The sequence below is a fragment of the Caloenas nicobarica genome, chromosome 13, assembly GCF_036013445.1.
Source record: "Caloenas nicobarica isolate bCalNic1 chromosome 13, bCalNic1.hap1, whole genome shotgun sequence".
In the NCBI taxonomy this organism is placed as follows: Eukaryota; Metazoa; Chordata; class Aves; order Columbiformes; family Columbidae; genus Caloenas; species Caloenas nicobarica.
Window position 1 is genome coordinate 15,958,203 of NC_088257.1, and position 21,494 is coordinate 15,979,696.

The following is a 21,494-nucleotide window of genomic DNA, read 5'->3' on the forward strand; positions in this document are numbered from 1 at the left end:
ACTCTACTGTCTTTTCCAGCACAGACACTAACACTTCCAGCTCTCTGTCTTATCTGCTTTCTCCCCACTGCCGGTTCCTTCACATCACCTTTCACAGCAGCAAACAAGTTGAAAATCCAAAATGCTATTTACTGGAAGATCAGACTCAGAAAACTGGGGAAACAGGAGAAGAATAGAAAATGTACGTTAATTTGCCTTGTCACTTAGCTTGAGGTAACTTCAACTTGACCAAGGGTGCATCGCCCTGAATCAGAATAAGGACACATTTCAAAATGCACAGAGAATTTAAAACATAAGGATTCGAGCAGTTACTGCTGGGTTCTCTTCACCCTGTACAATATTTTATGGTAAATGACACAGAGCGATCTCAGGAGGCGATGCTGATTTCCTCACACACGTGGCCCAGCCTGGCTCTGCGTGTCCCCAGCTTTCTCTGTCCGTTCGGGCAAAGGACACACTCAAACATCCCCACGTGCTGTTGAGCACAAATGTTCCTGTTGGTGCCCTACAGTCACTGTCTGCAAGTATTCCTGATCTCAAAACACCATGGCAAGAAATCCCTTCTGTGCAGAGGCAGCTCCTCGAGCTCCTCAGGATGCTGTGGGAGCCTCTTACCCACCTCCAGGACAGCCCAAGTGTCCCCCCAGATCTGGCACACAGGAGTGCAGGTCCTCAGCACACCTGACAGGTACTCATGGTTGATGACCAACCTGTTGCACTGCAATGTTGCTTAATCTGCCAGTATTACAAGAACCACCACACTGTCCTGAGCTCCTTCAACTGCAAAGGATACAACCGGTTCATTCTCTCGTGTCCACATGTCCAGTAAGAGTTCCTAAACCCAGGAGGTGCAGAAGAAATGAAGTCTCCGGAACTGTTGGAAAGGGTCATAACTTCCATCATGGGATGGGAAACAATCATTTCCCTGCCCATTTTGGGATGAGACCTATGCCTGTAGCTATCTCAGCATCATGTAGCCTGTCCACAGCATTGCCAGACTCTCAAAGTGCAGCCCTGAAACTACCAGTAACATCAAAACTACCGGTTCCTTGCAGAAAACAAAGCAGGCGGTGACTCTACAGAAGACAGTGATTCTGGGACATGGTCTTCGAAAGTGGCCTTTGTTATTCCAGCTGTCCTATCGCTGCCACATCACGTCAGTGACTACTAGTTGACTGAAGCCAGGAGTGTTGCTCTGCAGAGAAAAGCTGTGTCAGACCAGCTGCTTAACGCCATCCTTGCCCTTCGCCAGTGGCAACAGCCCCAGCGAGCTCCTGAGCCAAAAGCCCCATCCACAGCAAGTCCACGTGCACAACGTCTGCCTCATGTGGCCCTCGGCAGGGTGGGCTCTGTGCTGTCTGACACTGCAAAACAGCACTCACAATATGAATAACAATGCCTTAGCTTTGACCTCCCACCCTCCTAAATCTCACGTGGCTGGGAGCTATCTCATCATGCTTCACGAAATACAATAAAACTAAATGACAGCAAGCAGGCAAGTGACAAGCAATTAGGCAAAACTCTACAGCTGTAACAGGTATCGCACAAAAAGGACAGGTAGCTGGTGAGGATGAGGAAGGGCACCGATGCTCTGCACTTGGCAGCATCACATTACCAAACCGCAGATCAGCAAATCCAGAGCAGTGGGTGCTGTGGAGACACAGGTGCGGCACCTTGCACCAGGTCACAGGGAAAGCACAGAGCGAACTGGATCTCCTGCAGCATCGTCCCCACCTCATCCTGCCTCAGGAGTTTAATTTATAAGGAAATGAAGCTCCTGAAACAGAGTGTTTTACATTCATGGCTAACAGGACAGAAACACGCACATTAAGTAAATGAGCACGATTTGTGACAGCTTCTGCAGGGAAGCACCTCTTCACAGAATCACGAGGAGATGATCAAAGGCTCGCTCCTCACTTTTTGTTCTTTCAGGAATTCAGTAGAGTTTGAAACATTCTTGCTGATGGAAAACATTACCTGATACGCACATGCCTCTAGTATTTGCTTATATTTGTTTAGCTACTCTTACACACACAATTCAGGCATATTACCCAAAAAAACCGAGCCCATAAACTACACGAAGCATTTCAGGGCACTGATCTCCAAGTGGGCACACTTCCCTCAGCAATGCCAGATGCAACATGGACACAGAGAGCAAAGCTGGACCGGCGCTCCCCGGCTCTGCACGGGCCATGAGCTCGGCCGCGGCTCCGGCGCTGCTGGAGCCCGAGCAGAACGCAAGGGGAAGGCAGCAGCACAGCGGGGTGACAGGGAAGCAGCTGAGGCAGGAGGTGGGAGGCTTTGTGTCTTCTGAGCAATCAGAGCTTGAGATGTCAGAGCCAGTGTGGGCATCACGGGGTTAGGTTGGGTTGGTAACTTCACACCCCAACAGCTTCTGACAGCTGTCTGTCTGGTTTGGATCCAGATGGAGGTTAAGAATGTTTACCAGCTAATTCCCCACTATCGATAATTTCCAGGTAACGACTGTAAAGGGACAACGTTTTGCTAAAAACAAAAAATGCAAAGAGACATGACAAAATCCATTCAAAGTTGGAGCATTTCCAAAGTTTCCAAAACATCTCATAAACTCCACAGGTTAAAGGCAAGTTTCAGGTTTGGACCAACCTTTTAGTCTAACAATTAATTTGCTTTGTAGGTTTTACAAATCACTAGTATGCACGACACAAGAGTGCATTTGCTCCACCAGAGACAGCCCCACGTTTAACTGGCACGGCATGCACCAAGCTCCGAGTTGGGCTGTGGGTGGCATTCAAAACGGCACATTGCTGCATCCTCTCTTGTGCATTGCTGAACAGCAGCAACAGCCAGTGCCCTAGGAAAGCACACAGCGCTCTGACTTCCCGCACCGCATGAACTTCTGAACTGCACATACTTTACCTCCATCAATAGTCAGGACAGAAGAAAGTGAAAAGGCAGCATCAGCTGAAAAAAATGCAAATGTAGCCATGTAAAGTGCCACAGCTGATGGCATGCCCGGAAAATGCCTGATGAGAAATTTCCCTTTCTTTGAGAACGTGCTTTCCCGGAGGGCTGCGTCGAGCCACGTGCAGCCCAGCGCTCCATCGTGGAGGTGATTAGAAATGATAGGGCAGTAGGCTCAGCTGTAATATCCTCAACACATGCCAAGCAGAGGGTGCCAAATCGCTATTATAAATAGCCCTTTTTGATGCCTTAATGCCCTGGAAACAAAAGGCACTTTCCTGAAAGACGAATCTCTGGTTGGCTTTCTGTCCCAGCACCAAACCTGCTCTGCATGCAGGTCTGGTTGCTGCCTACACAAACAGGAATGGACCTTGTTCCTCTGCAGAACTGCACACACTTGCCTTTGCCCATCGTTCAGTACATACAAATGTCCACCCAGGCAGAACTTTCCCCATGCCCTAATGCAGCTCTTTGTCTGGTTACCTGCAGCCTGGCTAGTTCTGTATGCACCGGACTGCAAAACAGACCTTCTGTCAGCTCACATGTTAAAATATTAGATAAAAACCAACACCACGTTACAAGGATTCACATCCACACGAGGACATGCTTTCAATTCCCGGGGCACTAGTATCACAGTTTGGGGTCATGTCTGACTTTCCCAGCAAAGCATGGAAGCTAGTACATCAGTTCACTTACACTGGCTTATTAGGATTAGCAATGACACAAAAGTTGCCTGCTTCCCAATTTTCCTTTTCATGCTCTGCTCCCAGTTCAGATGGCAACACACAAGCCCCTTGAACTGTGAGGATTAAGAATGCAAAGCGGTGCTGATGCTCCCTGCTGCATCACGGGGTTCACCTGCCCGGGATGAAACAGTTTCCCTGGGGGAAATTGTCCTTCCCGCAGATGCTGCGCTGCCTCCTGACATTTGCAGCCGGGGAGCTGACGGCGTTACCCTTCAGAGAGCTGTGTGCGTACCCCACAGAGAGCAAACCTCAGCTCCTGCAGCTTGATGTGCTAAATCGGGGCCTTGCCTGAGGTTTCAGCTGATAATCAAAAAATCTATGGGGCTGATGTGCAGCATTGCTCACTAGAAGAAAGCAACAGCAGCCCGGGTAAATGTACCTGGGAACTTGACCCCAAGCTGCAGACAGGAAAAGTTAGAATTGGTTTTAAAATGTTCAAGCTCTGCGTCTGAAACCATCCTCTAACTGGCTACATCTTGTGAGCGTGGCTTGTTTCATCCACATTTTCCTGCATGTAAATTTGACAGGCAGATACATTTATTTTGTCAGAGCACTAAGAAGCCCCTGATGTTCAGTTCTGATCTCTGACACGCCATAATTCGGCTTCTCCCTCCCAAGGGGACACTCTCCCCTCTCCCAAGGGGTTGCTCTCCCTTAGCACTAAGGATGCTTCAGCAGAACGATGCAGACATCTCGTGGGTTTCCTAGAAACCTGCCTCCAGCAGCACAACAAGCACCCTCACAATCATGTTCTCCATTAGCTGTTCTCAGCCACAAGATAAAATGTCCTGTGCCTACCCGCTGGCTTTCAGAGACCATCGCTGTGGCCATCTATGGCAATTCTGGGCACTTCCCAACCAGCCACACACAGAACGGGCTTGAGGGGAGGAGGGAGAAAAGCAAACGCTGGTGTGTGTGAAGAGCCGCGGTTGTTGAATATGTCAAGAAAGTAATGTTTGCATTGAGGAAAGCCAAACAGATGTAGCAGAGCTCTGCCAGGAAAGGACGGCTCTGTTACCCACTTCATGTCTTCCTTAAAACCTCCCTGCACCACGGCAGGGCTGGACCAGCTCCCCTCCTGCCTGGCCACCGAGCTCAGCCCTGCTGTCCCGTGTCTGTCCATTGGCACAGTCCTTCCCCCGCTCCCACCAGCCAGGCTCACGCCCTGTGAACTTCACCTCATCTCTGCTGCGGTTTATTTAAACTCCTCAGACCAGCCCCCCCACACCCTCCGTGCCCCCGGCAGTGCCGGCACCGCTTACATCCCCATTTTCGTGAACGCTGTTATTAGAAATTCACTGACCGCTGCGTGCGTTGTTTCCAGCCCAGCCTAAAGACAGCACCTCAACAGTGACAGCCACAAACACAGACTGGGGATACCTGGGTACGGTTTCCTTCATTTTTGACCCACCTATTTTGAAAATGTGGATACAATTTACACTTTTTTTTTTTTTTTGTTAAGTGCAATCCATCTTACAATAACTGTTATTCCCTTTCCCTCTGGCATCTCAGAATGAATAAAAGAGTAAAAATTAAACACCTTACTTGGAACCCTAAATATATTTCCATCAGAAATGCTGCTGTGGTAGCACATAGCTCTAACTTGCCTTTCCCAGTTGCATGAAACCCCTGCCAGGCATTCAGGTACCTTCCTGCAGGGAGGATAAGGGGTGCCTGGAGCATCCTGCACCTGCTGGGAAACATCTCAGGGAGAGAAATGCTCAAATTTCTTACCTTGCAAATAGTCATGGTGTGAGCAGTGACACGACTCGGAGACCCTGAGAAGACACCCAAACTTTTGCCATTACATTCTCTAGGAAATGATTTTGAATAAGACACACAGCACTTGACATAAATAACCAGGTCTGTTTCCCATCTCAATGGAAGAACTTTAGCAGTCCCACTTCTCTATTCATGTCTAAAACTATAGTACATTTACAAGCCAATAAAGTGTTTGGCAATTTCTAGTGAATAACTGCAATTAATATCCATTTTGACTAATGAAACAGTTCAGATAAAAGAAAAAAAAATCAATTTTTGAAAAAAAAATTGTAATTTTCGGGGCTTTTAATAAACCTTAAATAAATATCAAAATAAACATTATGACTGTTGGTTTAGAAGTGGAGAAATGAAACATTTTTATTTTTCCCCTCACAATTGACCAAAATCAGCATGAGTTTATAACTTGCTTTGATAGACCCTGGTCTGCTTTTTTATAGATAAGTTTTTCCTCAAAATATTTGTACAACCCTAACTGACTCCTGTTTACAGATTTGGTGACATTAACTAATGTAAGGCTGGGAATTGGCCAAAACCTCTGTTAAGTATTAAGTTCTAAGCTTTTCGCACCTACAATGTTAAATATTTTCAGTTGCAAAAATCCAAGTGCATTCCAAACATTAAATATCCAGTAATTCATACTGGAAGAGCTGATGATGATAAAGGTTGGAAGATTACAAAGGCTGGAAGTTAGAAAATGTTTTCTATTTCACTCTTTTGGATTATCGTGGAACAAAAAGGAACTTCAAAGCGCTGCAGCCTACAGGCATGTGAAGCTGAGGTCTCTAATCACCTCTTTTGTGGTGGGATTTCATGGCACATAGTGCCCGTAGCCAAAGGCAGGAAATAAGCCCACGTCTGCTAAAGCAACATAATGCATAACACACTATGTATAATATACTTTCCACCATCCATTTTTTGTTATTCCAAACCTCCAAGCTGAGTCTGACTACAGCACTTCAGGCAGATGCTGTGTGCCTGTGGGAAGCAATCAGGGACACGTAGCTAATTTTAATTTAATCAGTGCTATCCGCTCTCAAGACCAGGTATTTGAGATCCCTCTGCCTCACTGCCCAGAGTCGAATTTACAGGGAAGCAAGCAGGAAACAAGAGACAAGGGAAGAAATTTAGAGCTAGCAAATGCATGGAGCTAAAGAAATTTGGGTTTAAAGATGGGGAAGTGGGGAATGGAAGCAGCCACAAGTCCGTACGTCCCACACACCTCTCTAAACGAACCCCACACCCATGCAAGCTCGGGCACAGGGGTTGCTGAGGACACGGGGTGCAAACAGCTCCGACACCTCTGTGCCACCATCGCGGGCGCATCCCCAGCCCTGTGGCTGGGACATTCGGTTACCGCAACGCCAAACAGCCTCCCACACACCTCTTTGCGCTCCAGAGAAACCAAAACTTTTCACACAAAGTGGCATGTTCTGACAAACACTTATTGGTCATCACAGTTTTTCCAAATTGCTTCTGATTGAGTGCTCACATCAAACCATTTTGTTGCTGAGTGCCGTTCTGTACACCCATTACAAAGACTAAAAAACTAGAAAAAGCTGCCTGTCAAACCTGCAGTTTTCAGTGCAGGCAGCCGACCACGTACCTGACCTGCCAGACTGTATCAAGTGACGATCAGAAAATACTAGGGAGCGAAAATGAGATGTCAGTGTTGTGTACTGGCTCTTGGGCACAGCCAAAAGAAACCAAATCAGCCATGTCCTCCGTTCCCTCCAGCACCTGCAGGCTCAGGTCTCCAACCAGAGGGAAGGACCCTCTCCTTGCTCTAGAAAGCAAACAGGTGGGGAACTGAGATCTGTCTTAACAACACACCCAGGACATAGGGCTGCACAGTCCGAGGCTTCAGGACACACACATTCGTGAACAGCAGTAGCAGACTGTCACGTTTCTTGAGGAGCAGAAGGAAGACAAGGGCAACTTTCAGAGCTTTGCTTTCTGCTAAACCCGAACAAATTTTTGAGGGATAAAGGCAACTCTCTCGGCTCCTCCCAGATGAATTTCAAAGGCCTATTCAGAATTACAGATTTATTTTGTAATGGTGTGTACTAGGCAAAGTAAATACCAGGGCAGCTCCCCTGCCCAAATCTGTCATCTCTGTTCTGCATCTGCGGGTCTAGGGCTGAACAGGATTGATTCTTTGAAACACCACTGAACCACATCTCCTTTGAGCAGAAAAGCAGATTGTTCCAGTGCAGAAAACTGAAAGGGCAGAGCCAGGACCAGCAATTTTAGGAGCTTAGGTCAGTCAGATATTCTTATGAAGACAAGTCAAGCAATATTGAGTGGTTTCCTGGTAAGTAAACCACTTGAAAGTACAGCTGGTCAGACACAAAATCTGATGCTTTTGGGCAATAAGCTATGTCCAAGCAAACTTTCCTTCAAAACAAAGTCTAGAAATTGATCGCTATAAAAATGGCACAACTGACATCGTAAGCAAAGGGAATTCCTGCTGTTAGCTCTTGCAAAATCAAACAACAGTTTCAGGCTCCTTTTGATAGTTTGCGTTTGGGTGGTCTTGGATCAAAATACGGTTGTTCGCATTCGACAGACTCAGATTCCCAACTGAAAGTGGTGTTGCTTTCTGCTGGTGCAGTCAGCGTTAGAGCTGGGGCTCGTAGCTCTAAGGCCAACAAGATTCAGGTATTGAGAAATATTTGAGTTACATAGCTAATCCCTTATTATTATTTTCCTTTTTTACTGTAATCGAATTTGCCCACAAATGACAGCGTAACCATCCCCACTGCATGCTACCCGCGGAGGTACGGAAAGCAGTCAAAACAAGAAATTCCCCCTGCTTTAGCAATCTGCTAATCGAAACGTTTCCATGACGAATATGGAAATGGCTGATTCTAGCCACAAATTTGTTCATAATTGGCTGCAGACTGTAAAAACACATGAAAAATCTCTATTTTTGCAGCTAGTTGAAACCAGAGATGCATTTGTGTGTGCATTAAAAGGCAGAGGGCCAGCATGGCAGACAGTGTTGTTGTGGTTTAGCGTTTCTTTTTTTCCTTAACTCATTTATCGTTTTATTGCTTATGTTTGCTGGAGGATATACAAGCAACTTGAAATTCTCAAGCCAATTTTAATCTTCTATGTAAGTACGAACTGCTAACGTACTAAGAGAGGACCAAGAACTCCTCTCAGCTTTGTTGGCATTTGGTCTGTACTGAGCTCTCAACGTTTGCCCGTTCCCAGCACCCCCAAACCCTTACTTCTTTACCGCTTTTCAAGGACAATAATCCCAGAGTCAGAGAGTGGATGAGGCTGGAAGGGACCTCAGAAGATTGACTCATCCAGCTCCCTCTTCAAGGCCAGGTTAACCGCAGCAGGTCGCTCAGGACTGCATCCAGTTGGGTTTTGAGTCCTTCCAAGGATGGAGACTCCACAGTCCCCCTGGGAATCCTGTCCCAGGGTTCAGTCACCCTCACAGTAAAGTTTTTTTTCTTAAATGGAGTTTCCTGTATTTCCATTCGTGCCCATTGCCCTGTGTCCTGTCACTGAGCACCACTGAGAAGAGCCTGGTTCCATCACCTCAACTCCTCCCCACCAGGTATTTATTCACTCTGATAAGATCCCCTTCAGCGATCTCTGGTGCAGGCTGGACAGTCCCAGCTCTCAGCCTCTCCCCATATGTCATATGATCCAATCATTTAATATTCCTTGTGGTCCCTCAGTGGACTCGCTCCAGTAAGTCCCTGTCTCCCCTGTACTGGGGACCCCAGCACCGCACATAGCACCATGGGTGTCTCCCCGGCGCTGGGCAGAGGAGAAGCCCTCACCTCCTTTGACCTGCTAGAGATGTTCTAACGCAGCCCAGGAGGCTGCTGGTCACGTTTGCTGGTGGACACGTTGCTGTCCCCCGGTCAACTTGCCCCCCACAACCTCAGCCAGGCCCCACCAGGACCCCAGGAACGTTGTGCAGCTTTGCTGGGTTGAGATACAAGCGAAGAAAATGTGGTGGAAAGAGCTTTTATCTTTTACCAAGCCAACTCAGAATGCTGGAAAAGGCAGACAAGAAGAATCCCAACAGTGAAGGTAAAATGCCAGCAATTCACTGAGATCAGAAGAAATAATTTCTGATTAAATGCACAAATAATCTGTGGAACTGTCCCAAGCCACTACTGAAAAAAAAGGGCACAAATCTCAGACTATCCAGGGACACTCCAGCAAACAGGGAAAGCTTCTGTGGCTTTACTGATAGGATTGCAAATCTAAGAAGTCGAAATATTTATTCCACAGGACAAGGTGCATGGCTCATAACCTGCCTAGACAAAATGCCCAATTATATTGGATTAACCTTTCACATTCAAGTCAAACAAATGATCTCCTTCTGTACAACCCACAACACTCTCCACTCCCAGAGAAAAGGTCTTGCAGTTGATGGACCACTGCTCTCAACTTTAAGGCAATCTCTGTGCTACTCCTGTGCCTGTATTGATTCAGGCTCCCCATTTTCATTTTAAAAAGGAATTAAATGTTGTACCTTTGAATAATGCTACAATATATCCTCCAGCACTGCTGCTCAGAGCTGGAATAACCGAACCAGCCCTGAGTCCCACCGCCAGTGCCCCAGACCCAGCGACGAGCAGCACGAGCGGAGCCGAGTCCTGCCCTGCGGCCACTCTGCTGGGACCTACCACATCCTTACTGATATTAACCCATCTCTGGAAACTCCTCGCTTTAGACACGACTTGTTTATCTATTCTTAAAACAATATATATGCCTGTTTTTTTGCTTTGAGTTTATAACAGCAAAGTAGCCTCACATGCATGTGCGAGCTTGTCTAGCTAGAAAAGACCACACAAAATTATCTTCAAACTACTTGGAAGGGCTCGCATTTACCAAAGTGACACTGTATTTGCAGAGGTGTGGATCTAACATTGTCACAACTATTTTTTTCAAGCCCTTGTTTTAACAGCAGTATTTCACTCCTACATAAATCCTGAAAAATTCAAATAAACACACAGATAAATATAATAAATGACAGTAGATGCTAATCTAATAACAAAATAGACAATAAACGCTTTACTCAATAAAAGATAGATGCAGCAACATAAAACAGAGCGGTTCACCCAGGCATCATTAGCAAGTGCCCTGTGGAAGAGCAGGCAACCCCCGCAATGGGCTGGACCAGCAACCGGGCAGCCAGCACTGGGACGATCCTTCCCCTCTGCTCAGCACGTCCAGACAGTCATGGCCAGTTTTGGGCTCCCCTGTACAAGACAGACATGGATACACTAGAGCACGGTCCAGCAGAGGCCACCAGGATGGTCAGGAGCTGGAGGAGATGCAGGTGGGCAACACCAAGGAATCCATCACGTAGCAGTGATAGACTTCTACTAACTCTTTCGCTCTTTCACGTTTCAGATGGTATTCAAACCCAGCAAATACTGGTGTCTCATTGTTGAGAAGGTGAAGTGCTCACAGTGTAAAACACACCGAGCAGCCGAGCGGCATGAGGGGCCAACCTGCCGCTGCTCTTTGGAGACCTGGGGGATCCTCTGGGCATCGGTCTAGAGGAGCATCTGCAGCAGGCTTCACTCAGCCAAACCCAGCAGCGCTGCTCTGTAATGCTCTTCCTGCCACGTAAATAGTGACTAAAAGGTGTGAAATTCTGTATGGGCTTTGAAAATAGCCAAGAAAATCAAAGGAACTTCTTTCAGCTTGCTCTCTCCTACTGGGTCCCATACGATCCAGCAATACCACATGGATAATGCGTCAGAGCCAAGAGGAGATAACTCTGGGAACACAAGTTTTGACAAATACAGCCTACTAACCACTGCCAGCAGGCATCAGCAAGATTGAATCCCACTGTAAACGTTCAAATGTGTGACCAGATGCTGGATTTTTACTGCTTGTGAACTACAACAAAAAGCAATTTTTTCCAGCCACTAGAGAGTTGAGCCAATCGCGAGACAACAAAGTAGTAGAGAACAGATACATTCAGCCAAAAATTATTTACGTGAAGTGGAAATCAGATCCAGCTCCCAGGTTTCTGGCAGGTGGACAAGACACCCCTTCGTGTCACAGCAGCCACCAAGCCCAGCGCATTGTGCCCAACCACCACTCACAGCTCCAGGTGCGAGCCAATGCTTAGACAACTCTACAGTTTAATCATACATATAATATCATACATATCCCAGACCAGTGTACAATTATGGCTGCATTATAGTAACACAGAAAGGTGAACTCTAAAACCGTATACACACACACTCATGTAAAATTTTACCCTACCAGGTCCACTACCTGTTCTATAGCAGGAGCACAGAATTTAACACTCGCTCACAAATTTACCATGATCAAATGCCCTGCACAGCCCTTCCCGTTTGTTTTTAGAGTGATAACTTGATGTTCGATATTTCCTAAGGCCTTTTTTAAATTGTAAATTGCTAGAAAATCCATCCCAACTTTCAATTCAAGAACATATCTAGAAGCTGAGCAACAGATCCAGTGGAAATAGAGACCTACCCTAGAAATACTGAAAGGCTATGAAATGCAGAGGTGTTGGCAGGGAATATTTTGAAACAGCAGAAAGACTTGCCAAAGTTAGTGTCTTTTCTTTTGTTTTCTAAACAATACTCATTCTGTATGGTATGGACGTGCCCCCCACAGCTTTCAACTTTCTGCTCGGCAGCACCATGGAATTTTTGAATTAACCCTGAAGGAAACTGAGCAGAGCTCAAGCAAACACTACACAAACCAAACCAACTGAGAAATCAGCAATTTGCAGCCAATATTTGTGCACTTAAGGATTAAAATCCCTGGGATTGCTCCTTGCTTTCTCATTTTTCATGAGCTTCTCTTCCTCCCCATCTTTACGAAAACATCCTAATTCCTCCCCCCCCGCCCCCCGATAATCTTTTACATAAAACACACATTATTAGTAGTGCACACTTGGTGTTGGATTACTGAATATGCAGCACTGCCTCTAACAATACTTTCTGAGAAAGAAACCACAAGGTATTAGGAAGAATTTGCTGTGTATCTACATTTTATTCCCTCCTCAAAGGGTTTACAAAGCATGGGATTTGGGAATAAACAGGTCTCTTCTGCAAGTGCTCTGCATATGGAGCCACCGAGTTTCTCCTCCTCATGCACGCCCGTACGCCGGATTACAACATTTCAGATGCTTTTCATCCCCCCAAGCCCCTCCACAGCAATTTCCTCATGCCCACACGTTTCCTCCACCACCTCGCATCCCACTCTCCCCTGCAAATTACACCTCACGTAAACATTGCTGGCTCACTTGCAAGTGGCACATGTTCATTTTCTCCTTCCTTCCTAATATAAATTTCCCTCCTAGCAAATACACAGAAGGGACAAGAAAAGCAAAACAGGTCTTACCTTTCGATGGTCTTCTTTGTTTCGTTTGTAGAGAAGAGAACGTACCCATTACAGCACCCATTGCAAAAGCTACTTGTGAGTTTTTTGGGGAGGATTTATTTTTGCTGAGGTTTGGGGTTTTTTTTCCCCTTTTTTTAATTCCTCTCACCCCCCCGCCCCCCCACACCAGTGAACAAAATCTATGTGAAACGCTCCCAAGAAGAAAACGAAACAGAGGAAGTCAAGAGAAGAAAGAAAGAAAAGAAGGAGGAGAGAAAAAGCAAAGCACTGCAGCTCAGCGTTCAGCAAGCGTTAAGCTTTGAGGGCTTTTTTTTTTTTTTAAGTCAACACACATGCACTGACTCACAGCCGGCTGCACTGTTATTATTCAAAACAGCTCCCCATCAAAATTTAAATGCTAGGTAGATTCCCTCAGACCAGAGCTGGCAGCAGATGCATCAAAATATTTACTGGAGCACAGCCACATAAACACACAGGCTAATTCTTCCTCCCGTTCCCTTACGGCTCCAACCAGCAGGCTGGAGGTCTAGCGAGGGAGCATCAGGGCATCTCTTCCCGGGCACACGCAACTGGAGTCCTGGAGCCACGGCGAGGGGGGAGCCAGGGCTTTGGGCTGGGTACCAATTCGGGATGAATGGAAATCTTCGGAGTGGGAAACGAGAGCGAGCGAGGCATCAAAGCCCCAGCTGCGCGGTGTGCATGCTCCTGCTAATTAAGAGTCTGACAGAAAGGTAGGAAGCAGCAATCTCTAACAGCCTTCGCAAGCAGAAAAGTCAGGGGAAAATAAGCACGTGCAATGGGGGAAAGCAGAAAATTTCACTACAATCCTTTTTCTGCACGTCCTTTCTCACGCACCAGAAACACGCGCAATTGTTAATAACTTATTTTTCCACAAAGTATGTACATGCACATCCTCTCTAAGGACATTAAAACAACAAACTGTTGAAACAAAACTCTGCAAACATCCAGTGGCTCGAAGGAAGCAGACAATTCCCAGCATTTTGTTCATATTTCAAAAAATCACCTACACATCTTGTTATTTATCAGAAGGTGAAATAGCAAGTGCCCAGCTACAGAAAGAGTTAAATATACCAAGGTAGCCATCAGAACCAGAATTAAATTGCTATTTGCACATGATGACTGAGATTAAGGCAGCATCTGAGCAAATACTGTATTTAATTCATTCCTACACCAGAGCCCAAAGCACTTTGTCTCAAGAGGTTTCCCCAGTTTTCCTCTGACTTTGGAGTAAAGATTTCATCAAATCAGATCCCACTGCCCCCAGGATCACAAGCTTTGCAGCATCCATGTCCCTGGGTGTTACCTTCTGCTCACAGCCTGCCAGCAATGCTGTCTTTGCATGCAGAGGTGTGTTTGCATCCCCAGTGTACACCAGCAAAGAGCTTTCAATTAGTTGCTACCTGCAAAAGGCACTACACAAAATAATTTCTTTTTCTTCCTTTCTCTTGTTGTACAACTCAAAACACAGCAATTGAACTTTTCTCGAGGAACGGCTGACGTAAGGTCCTGTTCTGATACCAAAGTCCTGAACTGAAGCGTATTGGTTTGCAAGGCAGGTGTGAAGTGCCTGAGACTTGGGGCACGCAGTGCTGCTGTTGTCATCGTGGGGGGACCCTGTCCTGGCTTGTGCAACGCTTCTTGCCCCTCTTACCCCAAGTTCCTCCCCCAAGCTTGGCCGTGGCTGTGGTCCCACGTACTTCTGCAGCCAGCCAGGTCCAGACGGGGGACCCTCAGACCAAGGTGATCTCCACAAGGCACTGAAAAGCTGTATGAGATTCTTAAGTTCTTTTAAATTTAAATATTTATATTGAACGCATGAATATTTTACTTGTACCTATGTATTAAAATATTAGATAGACTACAGTGCGCATGTGGCAAATGCCTGCTCCTGGTATTTGCGCACACAACAAGGGCTGAAGGGTGACCAGAGGCCGCAGCAGATGTGCCCTCACATAACAGCGGCTGCTCCACCCCACGATTGCCAAGAAGAGAAACCAGCAGGTGAGGATGTTCCAGAATATGTAATTTCTCATACAAACAGGGAGCCAAGAGAGATGGCGGGGCTCCCATTTGGCAGGCGGGGCTTGCACCCCCTTTGCCACCCCAGTGATGCACCATTACCCTTACTGAAGACGGGTGCTGCGGCAGAGCCTCACGGGTCCCGGGGTACATCTGTGCTCCCGCGGCTGAGTCGTCAGCCCTGGGTCAGGCCTTCAGCAGGGGTGAGGGCTGTGCTGGTCCTGTGTCCTCGCAGCACGAGCTCTCAGTGCCAGCTCTGGGCTCCGCTACTGGCATCAAGACAGCTAGAAGCATCCTCCCACCTAATGCAACAGCTGCCACTGGGATGCTGAGCTCCCCTGGCCTCTGCTCCCTGCTATGATGTCTCCAAGGTGTCAAAAATGAAAACCTCCTCAATCCAGGCAAAGCTGTCTCTAGCAGAAGTCAACTAACCACAACCTCTATCACATCATCCGCTTGCAAAACCACACGTCAGTTGACTCATGCATTTGGAAAACCGGGTTACAAATCTGAGAGCTGCAATGTAAATGGCTGCAAAGACCTGCACAGATTATAATGGTATCGTTTAGGTTGGAAAAGACCTTTAAGATCCTCAAGTACAACGGTAAACCTAACACCTCCAACTCTGCCACTAAACCATGTCCCTAAGCACCACATCTACACATCTTTTAATCACCTCCAGGGCTGGTGATTCAACCACTTCTCTGGGCCGGCTGTTCCAACGCCCGACAGCCCTTTCAGTAAAGAAATTTTTCCTAATATCCTGTCTCAACCTCCCCTGGTGCAATTTGAGGCCATTCCCTCTCATCTTATCACTTGTTACTTGGGAAAAGAGACTGAAACCCACCTCGCTACCACCTCTTTTCAGCATAAAGTCCCTAGGAAGTAGGTGGCTTCAGGATTCCTCCTGACATTAGCTGGATCTCAGCAACACAGAAACAGCTCAGCCTGGGAGCAATAGATTAGGTTGCCCATATGGTGAGATACCCTAGAAAAAAGTAATTTAGGAAGATAAAATTGCACCCCTGATGCTGCACTGTTGTTTACTTGAAACAGCACAGTATAAGAAGGCGGAGGGCAAATGTGAATGTTTGGTTTTCTTTGAAACTTGAAATAAAAAAAGATTTGTCTTGGCTGGAAAACAGTATTGACAGATCCCTGTGAAATCATGGGGATAAACACTTACATGCATTTCTGTTTGTATAACTCAAATATACAAGAATGGGGACAAGAGGAGGGACCATGTCTGTGCCTGGGCAGACGAACACAGAATCACAAATCACCAGTTCAAAAGCAGCTTTTTCTCACAGCTGAAAATCAAGACCTCAGAAGAACGGAGGCATCATAAGCACTAGTGTATTTGCCACAGAAGGCAGGAATTCTCTTTCCCCAAAGATGACCATCCAAATTTACCAACCTAAGAGATGATACCTGAAATGTAACAAGTGCTGATGGTCACTACCTGAGGAGCAGAATATTTTTCAGAGTATTTTCTTCAGGTGTAAGACGCAGACCGAGCTCTGACTGTGATGGTGAAGAGAACAGTTCTGGCTGTATGGTTACCTAAGCCAGAGTCCTGGGTAAGTGCTGCTGCCAGAGGATCAACAGCACCTCAGGAAAGGAGACACCGTGTTGTGCTGAACCTGGCTGCAGCCCCGGTACCAACGTGCAGTGCTCCAGAGCCACCGCTGCTCGCTGCCCAGCGCGGCCACGAACCCCAGCTGCTCACCCTGGGGCTCTATCACGGCACAACTTACAGTTCTCAAGTATTTGCTTGCACAGCTGAAAGTATGCACCGCTTCGTGATGCCCGTGCCATGCCTAAACCCATCCGCTTTCCCCAAAAGGACTGACCCAAGAGGTGACTTGCATGATCATCCCAGCAGTCACTGCTAAGGAGGGGAGTCCTCTGCAGGAAAGGGCCCCAAGTGCTTCACGCAGGTGATGGGCAGACACGCGCCTGGCACACAGAGACACGGCAGCACATGAAAAGCATCCACCACGGATACCTCTGCCCCAGCCGAAGCCCGTGTACATCCACAGCCAAGCGCTCAGTCCTGGGTGCTGATCTCTGAGCTAGATCAGCAGGGCAGACACGTCCCCACCAGCCACCGCTAACCCATCAGTGGTGTCTGCTGGTGATAAAATCCCATTCCATCCTTTTACCACTACTATATACCATATCAAAATAACGTCTATCTACTAACAAAACCATGACCTAATATTCACTGAGCCTCCTCCTGATTTCTTTCTGCCTCTTAACTCCATACTATTTCTTTTAATATGCCAATTTTAATCTTCTATGTAAGTACGAACTGCTAACGTACCAAGAGAGGACCAAGAACTCCTCTCAGCTTTGTTGGCATTTGGTCTGTACTGAGCTCTCAACGTTTGCCCGTTCCCAGCACCCCCAAACCCTTACTTCTTTACCGCTTTTCAAAGACAATAATCCCAGAGTCAGAGAGTGGATGAGGCTGGAAGGGACCTCAGAAGATTGACTCATCCAGCTCCCTCTTCAAGGCCAGGTTAACCGCAGCAGGTCGCTCAGGACTGCATCCAGTTGGGTTTTGAGTCCTTCCAAGGATGTGAAGACTTTGTGAGACTTTGAAACATCAGAGCAAAGTAGACAGACACTGGCACTGATGTAGGTGCTTATTTGTTGGAGGTAGCCAAAAGGTTTGGTCAGGATAAGTAGTTCATTATTTTTAATAAATGCAAATACAGCATCTTCAATTAGGGAGCCATATCACCAGCTAGCTGATATTGGTGTGGGTTGGAAAGCTCCTGGGAGCAAGGTCACAGGGACTGGTACAGCTCTGCCCCCTGACGCTGGATTAGGTCCTCTTCCCACTAAAGACAACTGGTACAAAGCACAGCCGGACAACACATGTTATATCTATCCTGAGCTACGCATTTCTGGTATTTTTGTGAGTATATACAGGAAAGTAGAAAGGGAGGCTGGTTTTTTTCATTATGTAGAAACATGAACTGTTGCCAGGAGAAAACACCCTCCCTAAGCACAGTATCTAGGGACATAATCTCTGGTTTATCAGCCATCCTCTCCTTCAAGGCAAAGTTAGCAACATCGACCTGTCAGACTAGCAAGGGAATGCCTCAGACATACGCAGATTTTAAAGCTTAGAGCACTGGTGAAATTCATTCTGATATATTTTCTTTTTGTCTCCTAAAGTACAGCAATGAGCATTTGCATAATAGGAACAAAAATAACACCTGCAAACTGCCTGTTTGTAGCAAGCCCTTGTCATTCACTCTGTATCTATCAGCTTTGAGTGGTTCCAGGTAGGTTCTGCTTTAAAAAGCCTAAATGGAGCTGGAAATGACTGATTCCTTTTCCCTTCTAGGTATTTTAGGAATGAGACCTAGGCAGCACTGGCCAGAGTTTATTTCTTACGTGCTTAAGATTAAAGGAATTTCATTTTTCATGTTCCAGTAACTAACACTTGTTTCAGGGAAGCATTTCACATGTACCCAACAAGGAGTGCATCACTTCAAGGCAGAGGTGACTTTCTGTTCACCTGAGAGCTACCAATTATCTTGAGGCCAAATGTAAACCGAGCCCTTCCAAGAAGCAAAGGCGAGCGCACAAGCAGCAGCCTGGGAGCCGGGACGATGCCACATGAGCCCTGACACAGAAATGCCAGGACTCGTGCTTTCAGCTGTGTCCACTCAACTGTAGCCTCGTCAGACGTTTGTCATTGGGACCCACCGACACCGGCCCAATTACCGCTCAGTGCTCTGGCACAAAACCGCCTCCAGCCATGGCGACAAGCTGCACCCCCCCAGCAGCACAAACACAGTTGCTCCCGCAATACGCTGAGCGTGGATTCCTCCACGAGGGATGGCAGGTCGGGGGGAGAAGCAGGAAACATGAATTTTGCATCGATTGCACAGGCACCGATATGGCAGCTCCTTGCAGATGCTGCCCGTGCACCGGCAGAGCTGCCCACAGGCTCTTGCCCTCTCTTTCAGCTCTCGAATTTTTACAGCAGCTTGTGAGACACTGAGACTTGGCTACCGGGGGAGAGTAAAAATCGAAAGCAAGAAGGAAAATGTTCCTTTTCTAAGAGAAAGAAATGAGAGTTTCTGTTGCTTAGCAAATGTTTAACCAGTTGCTGTCCTCAGCTGCTTGTGCCAAAACATCCTCTGCCAAGCGCGGTGCCTGACCCTAAGCCCAAGGCTCAGCAGGAGATCTGACAGGAGCCTTTCTGAGCCACAACCTGCCCGACTGCCGGGGCTGCTGCTTATCTGGGGGAGGCACATCCACCCCACCACGCCGGAGCCCTCCGGGGGTTCCCCCAGCCCCGCTGAAGGACTCACGCTGCAGGTCACCGGGCAGCACTGCCCCCCACAGTCACACACCGACAAAGTAAGACCAAGGTGCAAAAGCATGGTAGGAAAATAAATAAAAAATAACTCCAGCTGGACCCCGGAGAGAAGAGGAAGAAATCGTCACCCTTATGACCACATGCTTGGGATGCTGACGAGCCTCCACAGTACAAGCCCCCAGACTGAACCCACAGGACTCCAAGGAGCAGGAGAACGGCGAGCGCGCCATTTCTCTTGCAGTAGCAGTCATTGCTATCCTTTTCTTCATTTCTCTGCTATTACTAAAAATAATTCTTTGATTAGACTGCTAAGGTTTCAGTTACACTAACATTTAAGCAGGAAGGCAGACAGCTAAGAAAAGTCTGCCCACCAAACAAACACACACATCCACAGTAAAGACCTACAGGGATAAACTGAAGCAGCGTGGGACAATCTGTTCCGCCACTGGAAACCAACTTGATCACAGAGAGACCAAGATGAGGCAGCATTTTGCTGGTCTATACCTGTGAAAAGGGTTTGGGGATCTTTGTGGGCCACCATTCGCCTTTTTGTCAATGTAAGGACATAGCGGGTCTTCCTACTCTAGATTTTCACTAAGTCAGAATTCACCGTGTATGCAGGTTTTTTTTCCCCAGCACCTATTTTTTGGGAATGTTTTTTTCCAAAAAAAAGCAACAACACACAAGAGCCTAATTTCATCCTCTTTTTCTTCACTCACAAGACCTTATAATAAACAGGGAAGGTTTCAAAGAAATCTTTTTTCTCTCTGTAAGAACAAGGTAGCAGATCAGGAGCCATTAAAAGATTCATTACTACATCTCTACAGGCCCAAAGCAAACTCTCATGGTAGCTAGCTTTGCCAGATCTCTAAAGCTAGAGGTCCTCCCATTTTGATGGAAATATATCTTTCTTTATGTGAAAGCCAGTGAATAATAATGCTGAGAAATCAGATGGAATAGATGAGGCTTAAAGCTTTGGGATCATCTAAATTTTCATGTAAATAAGGCACGGACAACATTCAAGTGCTGGAAAGCCACCTGCTTTCTGGTCTATAACAAATACAGGTATGCAAAACCAAACAAAATAAATGCCATAGTCACTTAACGCCACCGAATAGGGAACAAAAAGCCAGGCGTCGAGCTCTGAGAAAATAAGGGGTGCTCCTCCTCTTTAGTATCTGGAGAAGGAGAGCGGAAAACAGAGCTGGCATTTTGCATCCTATTGTTCCGAGCAAGCAGTCAAGCTGAAATTGAGACCAGATGTGCCTGCTCTGGCCTTTCTCCTTGCAAATACCCAAACAGATCGCCACTGCAGCTTCACATAGGTATGCATGGACATTAACATTTGTGTACTTAATGGAAATAAAAAGAAAAGACTGAGGTATTGTTCTGCCTATTAGAGGCAGCATAGTGAGAGCTGAAAATAAAATTACTTTATTGTCTGCTGGTTCTTCTTTGTTATGGCAATAAAACTGGGCAGAACTCCACAGAGCAGACCTAATGTTTGCCCTAAGGATGTCACACTCAAAAATAGATAGCTGAGAGCTCAGGAAGGGAATACTTCACATTTCTAGTGACAACTTCAACAAAACACGAAGTAGATATTGCTTTAGATCTTTGGTTGGGATATTTCTTCTGTAAACAGGGGGGGAATTGCTTCCAGATAAAAACCTGCAAAAAACAAGAGAAAAACTAAACCCGGGCAAAGCACTTGCCCGAAGGGTGGCATAGAGAAAGGATGGAGAGCAGCAGAGGAGGGATGCTGGGGGAGCGCGGAGCGGTCCTGGCACAGCCCTGCCAGCGAGAGCGAGTGAATGCCGATGGACGGGACGCTGTGCTGAACCCTGTGAAGGTGACGACAAAGAACTGCAGCTAGGAAGGAGGTGAGAGAGCCAGGAGATGATCAGAAAAGACCGATGGCATCGGCGTGCTAAAGCGAAAAGGAAGGTGGTGAACAACAGTGATGTGAACCCGTCTGGTGAAGGGACGGAGCTGAGCAGAGGCCGGGTAGCAGGAATAGGAAACTGCTGTGCTGCTCTCCAAAACACCAGCTTTCGGCAGGGAAACTGTCAGTACATGGTCGGGGTTAGTGATGGGGAAACAGAAACACGGGAAGAATTTCACGACAGTGTCCTCTGGGTGGGGAAGAAGGACGGCGGTCAGTCCTGAAAGTGGCTGTGGAGCCAGAGGGCTCAGGGGAAGAGCCACGGACACCGGGACGACACTGCACGCGGAGGAATCGAACTGCAACCTTTTGTTCTCAGGATGCCCTT

General features: G+C 46.9%; 1 protein-coding gene across 2 annotated transcripts in view; it reads right to left on the minus strand.

The window, feature by feature from the left end:
* The window catches only part of KCNIP1 (potassium voltage-gated channel interacting protein 1), a 395,786-nt gene that overhangs the window by 236,814 nt on the left and 137,478 nt on the right, over window positions 1-21,494 (minus strand). Inside the window, exon 1 of one of the 2 annotated variants that reach the window (XM_065643871.1) lies at window positions 12,837-12,897. The exons of the other annotated variant lie outside the window; for it this stretch is intronic. Coding sequence (XP_065499943.1) covers window positions 12,837-12,897 — 61 coding nt within the window. Of the gene's footprint in view, window positions 1-12,836; window positions 12,898-21,494 lie in introns of those variants that run through there. 2 annotated transcript variants of the gene reach the window in all.